Source organism: Coffea eugenioides, chromosome 6 (assembly GCF_003713205.1).
Source record: "Coffea eugenioides isolate CCC68of chromosome 6, Ceug_1.0, whole genome shotgun sequence".
NCBI classification, from domain to species: Eukaryota; Viridiplantae; Streptophyta; class Magnoliopsida; order Gentianales; family Rubiaceae; genus Coffea; species Coffea eugenioides.
The window spans coordinates 8,576,602-8,586,884 of record NC_040040.1 but is presented as its reverse complement, the minus strand read 5'-3'; the positions used below and the strand labels follow the sequence as shown (position 1 = coordinate 8,586,884).

The 10,283-nt window shown below is 36.8% G+C and overlaps 1 protein-coding gene across 3 annotated transcripts; it reads right to left on the bottom strand.

Annotated features, from left to right (window-relative positions):
• On the bottom strand, nucleotides 1–4,612 carry LOC113774509 (tudor domain-containing protein 3). Of its 3 annotated transcripts, none has more exons than XR_003468820.1 (7): nucleotides 4,315–4,612; nucleotides 4,053–4,220; nucleotides 3,475–3,712; nucleotides 3,015–3,197; nucleotides 2,124–2,392; nucleotides 701–1,329; nucleotides 1–295 (listed from the first exon to the last, which is right to left on the bottom strand). XR_003468820.1 is itself a non-coding variant. In XM_027319038.1 (7 exons), the coding sequence occupies exons 1-7, from the start codon at nucleotides 4,567–4,569 to the stop codon at nucleotides 232–234; spliced, it is 1,332 nt and encodes a 443-aa protein (XP_027174839.1). In that variant the 5' UTR covers nucleotides 4,570–4,612; the 3' UTR covers nucleotides 1–231. The 3 variants fall into 3 exon arrangements, 1 of the variants encoding a protein (XP_027174839.1); XR_003468819.1 differs by having other exon boundaries at nucleotides 904–1,329; XM_027319038.1 differs by having other exon boundaries at nucleotides 1,175–1,329.
• Nucleotides 4,613–10,283: the final 5,671 nt, after the last annotated feature.

The following is a 10,283-nucleotide window of genomic DNA, read 5'->3' as shown; positions in this document are numbered from 1 at the left end:
TTCTTCAAACAGGGAACTTGATTTACCCAAAAAGGTATAGAAATTTCAAAAATCTACTGGAAGCCTGGAGATTAGTTGTAGACTGCCCTAGCTTACACGACAAAAATATCCATCAAAATTTTGACAGTTGGCAGTCAGTTTTGCATTTCTTCTTCCACTCTTCAACAAGTAACACCAAATGTAACATTGAGGTACAAGGTTATCTACTTAGTCCATGTCCCTGTGTTGAATCTAACCATTGCAGTGCACTTCCGGGCTTCCTAATCTCAGATTGCACCATGAGATGGTTAAGAGCCTGAAGAAAAGATATGCTGTAAATCTATAAATCAAAAGAAAAGGATTACAAGAAAACTGCTACCTATCCAAGCGGAAGTAGTAATGGTTAGGGAAAGATGAAAAAGTAATCTTAAAGCTGGCTTAAACGAAATCATTTACATCTGACTAAAAGGATCTGCTGATTTTCCAGCCCAACTCAGCTATTCTTGTTCTATCAAAAGGAACTACAGTTAGGAGCAACAAGTACGACTCATAATAAATATTCAATAATGGACCTGACAGAGGATCGCATGCGACCACAAAAATTCACCATCATTTCAGAAAAACCATTTGATGATCAAAACATGAATTTTGTCAAAATTCTGCAAGAACATCCATCAAAATTCCAATCACACAGTTATGATAGAGTAGGTTATCTACTCACATCGGCAAGATTTAACTGAACAAAGATAATGTTTGAAATGAAAACAAAGGAAAGACATGTTAGCACCTATTTCTTTTGATTTGTTCTGGACAGAGGAATATGTTCCGGATTACACTTAATAGTACTATTTACACAAGTCGCTTGATCAATGCATCAGTTAAATCTTGATCATCAAGCAGAATTAGATCAACAAAGATCTGTACCTGTTAAATGGGCAGCAAGGAGTACCTAGGACATGGAGATTTCTCATCCATTTGGTAAGACCATTCAGGTAAAAGTTGGAAGTTAACAACACCAGATGAATTCTTATGCACGCTGAGGTTAGAAGCCACTTCCGACAGATGAATTCGTATGCACCCTGAGGTTAGAAGTCTCTTCAGAGTTGCATGCGCACATCTTGGGCATAGCAATCACCAAAAGCCAAAGCAATGTTCAGAACAATAAGGAGAAGCCAAACATGTGAAAAATCACCACCTTCCCCTGCCTCCACTCCTTCCTCTTCCCCTTCCACTACCTCTACCTCTGCCTCTAAATCCCATCCTACCATGGGCTCTAGGATCATCTCTTTCAAAATTAAACATGCTCATTCTTATATTCTCTGCCTCCGTTGCATTAGGATTCTTCTGAACCTGAACAAGTCAAAAATAACGTTAATGAGATGAACAGCTGCAACTTTTTATGGTATAAATGGTCATATCTGATAATATCATATTCATTTTAATGTGGTAAATAGAAATCTGAATTTCTTTATGGACACCTAATTTTATTGATTCACATTTATCACTTCAGTGTCATATTATGGTTGATAAAGAGTAAATATGCAAAATGGAGTACAATTTTCTTTCATTCCAAAAGGTTTTAATCTAGACCTAACACAAATAAGATTTTGTTAATTGATTCTAGGTCTAAAACTTATTGGTTTTGTTATCTATGCTAGAATCAGAAGTAAAAGATGATAACAGGCACGCTTTCTGATGTAATTAATGCAGAGAAGGTATATATCTAACTCTTCTCAGTTTTTACCAAGGATACGTAAGGACGTACATGGATACGGAGACACACACACACACATTCATATACATGTATCGCTCATATAAAAAGTTAAAGCAAAGCTTCAATGCCCATGCTTTGCTACAATCCATTTTACAAAATTCAGAGACCCAAAACCTTTTGAATTATCAAGCAGCACTTTTTCTGTAAGTAAAACATTAACCACGTAGACAAAAACACTGTCAGAAGAACATCTCAATTTCCTCTCGAGTCTCAAATATGTTCTCCAACAAAGGCATCCAAACTCCTAAAATGAAAAAAAGCCTATAATGAGGCTGTTTCATGAGAAGTACGAAAAACAACAGACAAACAACTAATATTTGAGACAAACTGCCCGTACTGAAGATAATACAGATTTAAAAAATATGCTTACATGAACATCTTCCAAATCAAATTTCTCTTGAAGCTGTCGTGCAAGGTCCTCATCTAAGCTGACATCATCTAGGCTGTGTGCTGTTGAACTGCTTATCCCGGTTTTTCTCCTTTCCCACTCATCTAAAGTGAGGGTTGCAGTATCTTCCTCCTTTTCTTTCCTCCCATGTCTCCTCCCCCGGAAATGCTTATTATCATGGTTGGGCTGACTCATTCTCTGGAGGAGTTTTTGAGCAGCTGCTTGGTTTTGAACGGGGATAGATTCAGCCACTGTAGTCACAAGAAAATATACTCACATAAATAAACAGTCCTAACAACAAAAGGAGCTTTACACCATAAGATACAGAAATGTGCATCACAATATATTGATCTCTGTTTCTCCTTTTAACCCATTAATTGTATAAATGAGGGAGGTTCCAAGAAAAGCATATTGGATAAGGTGTGTTCTCTAGCTCACTTTCTTGGCTTCTTTTTCTTGCTCCATTATTAGACCTCAAACTTATCATGTTTTGGAGGACGAAGACCTATACTGGACTAAGACCATCCAAAACCCAAAAATGACTTTAAATACTGTTCTCCGTTTGATCTATCAACCCATAAACAACCTTTTAAAACTATTCTTTTGGACCCAAAGCTAGATCTACTTTGCTAAGGTTCATTACCTAACTCAACGTTTTACTGTCAACTTCATTCTGTTATCTATATCTGCCTACCATCCCATGTTGGTCCTACATTCATAAAAAGGTGTTACTGAGCTTCTGGTATGTTGCTTGTTTGCACAATTTCCATGAATGTTCATCTGACTGCTAACTATTCTTAGACTCAGGATCTCAAAGAAACTAAACCTCCTGTGGCCTCTCTTATATCAGCAATAAGGTTATATACGCCCCACCTTCTTTTTGCCTTGCGTGAAAGTTGGTGGAGTTATCTTCAGCATTTTCAACACGAGCTGGCGGCTGTACTTCAGTTTGCCGGCTATCCATTATGACGCTGCGGCTCTGAGATTCACTCATCTGCCTTGATGTCGAACTTTCACCAATTTCAGAAGCGGTCCCCAGGCTACTACTGGAATATTCTATAACCAAGGAATTACAAGGTTAGAGATCGCACTGAGTTTAATTGTTTGACGTAAAGTTGAACCTTTCTGCATATGCAATTGCAAAAAATTTTGAGCGCATATTACATTAGTCAGTCATTTATTATAAGTCAATAAAAGATTCCTTTCAAGTGTATTCCTCAAAAGGAGACTTTCCACCAAAAAAAAAAAATCCACGATACTGGAAACTAAAAAACAAAGCAAGAAGAGTTGAGATGGAAAAGAAAAAAAAAAAAGAGAGCATTATAGAACTGACGAGAAGTTCTGCTCTGCTGTTGCAAAGATGCACCAACTTGGAACTTCTCAAATCGTGGAGGGCAACTAGCTGCAGTTTCATTCAATGGTCGCAAGGCTGAACGTGAAAACGCTGAATATTTTTGGTTCATCTCCCATTCTTCATACAGTGACTGAACCCGACCTCCTAAAACTCTCGTCACTTTGGCATCTAAGCAGACAATTCCATTGCGAACCTTGGCATTATTCTCCAACAGAACCTGCCAAAAATAAACAAAAAATACAAGAAAAAAATAGTTATAACAACAACACTGCCAACAGCTTCCCCCATTCCCCAAACCAAAAGGCCAATGAAAAGGGAGGAACCCATATATGCAGCATTTCCTGAATCTTTTTTTTTGGGCTTCCTGAATCACTTATTGACAGCATTATCCTAAATCACTTATTTACAGCAATTTCCAAATTATGAAGTAAGACATTGGTTGAAAGCCAGTGCATTCTTGTAGAGTAGAAATTTTTCAAAGAAATCATATCTAAGCATCAAAACTGAGAGATAATCTGAAAGCAAACAAAATGACAGAGACAAATGAAATGATATACCTTAGTGCCAGGCACTACGTCATCTGGAATTGATGACAGATGAGAATACTCTACGGCAACTATTTCAGTTTGGCCATCAGTAAGGTTGAATCTCAGCAGGCGTCTATTACTCGAATTTCCTAAACTCTCAGCCACATTGCTCTTACCTATATCTCTAACAGAAGATATCTGTAATTTAAAAAAATAAAAATAAAAATAAAAATACACACGGATGGTTGGGCGGCGAGAAAAAATTAGGATCCTGCTGTCTTATATGGTTTACCTGAAGGACTTTGGGGCCTTGTAGATGCGAGGCATGGCGGAGATGGGAAAGTTCAGCCAAAGATTTCCCCCCAATGGATCGCAAGTCCATGTTGAGGAGTGCCGATTCGACAGAATCCACGGTGAGACGCGAAGATAATTCAGCTGCTACTAGAGCTTGGACTTGATCGACGTGTTTGAAGCACCAACCTCGGGAAGTTAGGGTTTGCAAGTGAGACTGTACAGCAGCAGCTGAAGAAGATGGGGAGGTTTCCATCTGGTGTATTGTTTGTAGGCTTTTAGCGGCCGGTACCGATAGGTGTTCGTTATTTGAACGCCCGTTAGCAGGCAGACGGGAGAGCGGAAATTGGTCAGTGGCAACAGGAGGAAGTTCGATCGGGGCCAGAGGGCCTTGGGCTTTGTTTGTCCTTGGGCTCTAATTCCAAGCCCAAGTTCATGACTTACCCCTTGCCTGGAACCCAACTCTCTTTTCCGGTTTGATGTAAGGAACCGAAACGAATACTTGTGGGAGCTTGGTCTGATGATTATACGGTGGATTCATTATTTATTAAAATTTCATATTGATTAGACGTTATCGATGACTGGATCATATATATATATATATCCAGATAACTTTTGAGGAGTAAATCATTAAGGTACTTGTCAATATTTCAGAAAATAATTTTGTTTATCATGTAACATGATGAAATGTCAATTATAATTTGGAAAAATCGTTCAAAATGTTTCTCACATTTGTAAAATGACTTTTTTCGTCTCTCTTACAAATTCATATTGATCAAATTTGGTCCTTACATAGGTTTCTGATTAGTTTTTTGCCAGAATCCATCACATGCCTTGCACGTGATCATTTTTAAGGACAAAATTATCAAATTAATTTTACACAATTCAATCCATAGTCCCTCGTATTTTACAAAATAAATTTTTTCGTCTCTCACATTTCACAAAATGAATTTTTTTGTCCCTCACATTTCCATTTTGTGAAATGTGAGGGACGAAAAATTCATTTTGCGAAATGTGAGGGACTATGGATCGAATTATGTAAACTTTAATTTGATAATTTTGCCCCTTAAAAATAATCACGTGCAAGGCACGTGGTGGATTCCGACTAAAAACTAGTCGGAACCTAGGTAGGATGAATTTGTAAGGGACGTAAAATTACACTTTTAAAAGTGAGGGCCGAAAAAAGTTATTTTACAAAATGTGAGTAATGTTTTAAATGATTTTTACTTATAATTTTAATATTTTTAGTTATGACAAAATATTATTTTAGGTGGTCAGTGTCACTAGTTTTCTTCGCGCCTTGTAAATTAGCACATGCACCGTCAGTTTCACTCCCATAATTAAGTAGGACAAATCACATTTTCCAACCTTTTTTTTTTTTTAAATTCGGAACTCAACATTATTGTAGCCAGAAGTTGAGAGATGGCAACAGTTCCTTGTTCTAGCCTAGGGCTACCATATCTTTTTGGTCTCCTATACATGCTTTCAATGTGCATCACTTTAAACCACAATCTCAATGAGGAGAACAGATCTCGCGAAACAGAAACAGAAAGAAGGAAAGTCATACTCATCCAACCACTTATGTGCAATGGACCCAGAGGAATTAATCCCAGTGTCTCCAACACCGCAAGAGCTGGCTTAGCAGGGGCCACCAATTCTTAGTCATGTTTCTGAGTTACTCGATAAACGAACGCGCGCGCGCGCGCGCATATATATATATATACACACACACTGAGCCAAAGACTTCTTCCGCTTTCATCAACTGTATTCGTGAAGTTTTACTCCATTTCACCTTTAAATAGTTGTACTACATTGTTTTTGGTCCATTGTACGTTCAAAGGTTACGACTTTAACACAATAAGTCCCATCTCTTTGGGATGCTTGAATGGCAAATGAACTGCGACGATTCCTAGAAATCGTTTTCCAACTTAGAATGCACTTGACATGTGCCAATTGAACCAACCCCTTGATTTATTTTTTCTAGCTTTTACTCTTCTTGTCAAAGTTTTGAGTCTTTATTGTTTTTCGTACTTCATATTATTCTTTCTGCAACATCAACCTTAAGTACACAGATTCACGTCTCACCATCTCTTTTTATTCTGGTATGGTTAAAAGGGCAAAAAGAAAGGAAAAAGCTTCTGCCATATATCAAATGAGAGAATTGAATCAATCATAAATAGACGAAAGAAGTACTATAAAATTAACCTGAGGGTACGGGCACAAGCACAAGTTTGCCATCAATGGTCAATTTTTTTTTTCTTTACAACAACGATAATATTTATATAATTTGCTCTATCCCTACTCTACACTAAGGAAAAAGCATGGATTTAAAAGAATTAATGAGAGAAATTCGAAGGTAACTGAATCATCATCTTAATAAACGGGTGTCTGCAGTTCTTGACATTCATCCAATGAGAGCTTTAAACCTCTTCCAGGTGGCCAACTACTCTGTGAATAGTTAATTGCCATCAATGATTAATCGAGAGAGTATTATTCTAGTAAAATTTTGTTTGTACAAAGTGTTGGGAATCATGTATACCGCACAAAGGTACACCATTGAGAGTTCGAAACTTGAGGTAATTAAACCAGAGTCGTCCATGAGAACTGGCAAAGAGGTGCTTGTCTAGGGTTCATATCCATACCTCCGCACGCCAAGAATCGCAAGTTAACCTTCGTCCCGTAAAAAAACAATTAGTCAACAGTGCTGTAGTAATAGGAGAGCAAACCACACAGTGGGATATTCATAGTGCTTAAAAAAATGTTCAACTAATCGTCTTCCACATGTATCAGCTAACATTTACTTCATCGCCCCTTATTTGCAAACCACCGCCTTTCGAGTCCAAATCGTTTTTGACTTAAATGCAGTCTTTATGCCTTTCCCTTTTTTTTTTTTTTTTTTTTCTTTGGTTTTTAGAAGTAAGGTCCTTGTATTTGTTTTTCAAGATCATTAATGTGTATCAATCCATTTTGGCCGAATGTTGTTGTGCATGCGATCATGTTTCTTGCTTCATCGATGTAAACTTGAAAGGGACTTGAGTGTGGTCGGCCCAAATCCCAAAGATTATGACCAAGTCTTCTAGAATTGGCAAAATGCGGTACTAAATTTGGTAGGAGTTACTAGTAATCTGCAATCGTTTTCTTAATGATGGATAAATGAGAAAGTCATTAGCTTCTACCAGCAATTGCAGCCCATTAAATAAGGGTCGAACGCCTCCTCGTAAAGATTCGGACGTTTCCATTCCAAATGCAGTTGAACAGTTGACGATTACTGGCCACGAAATTAAAAGTTTTATTTAGACTTCAAGAGGCAATTCAAGATTTTGTAGAGAGCGTTCTTTCACTGGCATCTATTACCCGGCTCTGGCTGGACCCAAACCCGCTGCGTAATCAATAATGCACATGAAACATAGCAAAATCATCCAGCATTTGAACTGGAGAAAAAGAAAGGCAAATTTACGAAGTAATACCAATATATACTACTAGTATATATAAAAGAAATTTATTGATCTCTCATCAGCCACGAATGTGATGTTTTCCAGCGCCAACAACGTACGTGTTTGTCCGGTTATAGTTAGATTCTTTTACTCTCCCCTCCCTCTCTGTTTTTCTTTTAGGTCTATAATAATTAATGTGATTCACTATTATGTACATCAAATGACTGTACATAAAAATGACTATGTTGTATAGTATAGTATATTATTGTTGGTCATCATTCAATTATCACTTCAATTTTCTCATTTGACAAAGCAATATGTTAAAAGTCTCAGTCATGAGTCATAAAGTGAATCAGTGAGCTGAGCTGCTGTTTCCACGGGCTACATTTGTGGAAGAAGTTTTGAATAAAAGCAACAACGTAAGAATAATTGAGAATCCAAAACGTAAACATTTTACTAAATGGATTACCGACATATCCCAATTTTTTTTTTTTTTTTTAAAATAAACAACAACATTTAATACTTAGAAGAAGAAAATTAAATTCTATAAATTTTGTCTTTAAAATTTAGGTCAGACTCTTTTAGAACAACTTAATGATGGGTTATTGGTCTTCTGTTACACACTGATATGTAAGAACTAAATTATACCCTGCTGTCATTTATTGACACGTGTTCCTGGCAAGAGTTGAACGTAACCAAGACGAGTAGTATTATTGTAATAATTTAAAGAGGACATGTATCAATTAATTAGAGGGGAAAACCACAAAAAATGGTCCATTGCATTTGAGCTTTGTAGTTTTTTAGTCCCTCATTTTAAAATAATGATGCATTTTGGTTCCTTTCGTCCCAGTTCTCATTTCTAACTACATTTTCACGTTTAATTCTAATTTTGAACTAAATTGAACCAAAGCTAAAATAAAAAAAAAAGGCCATTCTTGAGGTGCCTCAATTCATTTTTTGAACACCTCAAACGAGATTTTAAACACTAAATCGAACATTCATTTTAAATAAATAATTTTTAAAAAAAGCTAAGATTGGAAACTTTCAATTTTACAATAACACTCCAGAATTTGGAGAATGAGTTTGGGTACCTTAACAATAATAATATACTCCCTCCGTCCCACTTTGGTAGTCCTGTATTCTTTTTTCATCCGTCCCACCAAATTGTAGTTCTCTTTCCAATTGAAGAATGTAGTTGTATTTTAATTTTTCTAAAATACTCTTATTCAATGTAAGTAGTTGTTACTATAAACCTACCCCATTTAATGAGAATTGATTCTTTTTTTACCATCAATTCAAGTTTCCATAAAGTTGTACCATATTTAATGTGAGGGTATTTTAGGAAAATAGCAATCTAAATTTACTTTTCCAACAAAATTTGCTCTTAAGTACTTTTATCTGTCGTTTTACTATCCCCATGCAGCATTAATTATTTTTTCACAATTTTACCCTTTTATCTCTCTTTTCCAATACAGGGTTCTTAATTACTACTCCTAGTTAGTTTGCATTGCTTTTGGCCTAGTAAAACAGCACCATTTAGTACTCTAGTGAGAGAAAACATGGGTGAATTGGACAATTAATGAGGGTACAAAAGGAAAGTAGTGTATAGATTTAAACAATGAAAAACTTTTCTTAATTGGTGTGCAAAACCTTAAACGTCAGTTATAAAAAAAGGGAGGGAGTACTTTTTCTTAAACTGTGTGAAAAAAAAACAGGACTATTAAAGTGGGATGGATGGAGTATTTTACAGTAATACTTTTCACTAGCCGCCAAAATTTTACTCAAAGTGGAGTCTCATAATTCACGTTTCACGTGTAATTAGTGATCACCTTTTTCCGGTTATTCTTCAGACTTCATCCGTATCCCTGATTGTTTTACTTTTTTACCTCGAACGTTCAATAAACCAAACGAAAGGGAAGAAAAATGCGCAGCCGTCGTTTGCTCTCGAATTGAATTTCTCCATCCACCGAAAAAAAAAATAATTAAAAAAAAGCCACAAACAGTAAAAGCACCATCGCAACCGTTACATTTCAAAATCACCGCGTTATCCTCTTCTCACTCGCGCCACTTCACAGTTCACTCCACATCGAGCGTTTCTCTAGCACACCGAGCTTCAGTAAAGGACGCGTGTCAGTTACGTTCCGAAGTCCGAGGGTGTCGAATGTTTAACTAACATGCATGGCGCCCCGCCATATTTCTTTCTTTCCCGCAACATTCAATGCAGCCCCTCTGCTACCATCCCTTTCCACACACTGGAACACTCGACAGTCCAAAAAAATGCAAGCAGCTAAAATATCCCAAAAAAAAAAAACTTACCCAATCCAACAACTCATTAGTCATTCATTCCTCTTACGCATTACCAATCGAAACAGAAATCTTTGTTAGCATCGACGGAGAGGCTTGAATTTCAGGGAAGAGAGAAAAGCAGAGTAAAAGACCGGGCTCTTTCGCTCTCCATAAATGCATTGCTCAACCACCGGTACTAAGTAGTAGTTGAATTTTAAACACACCTATACATACACCTTCACTGTATCTC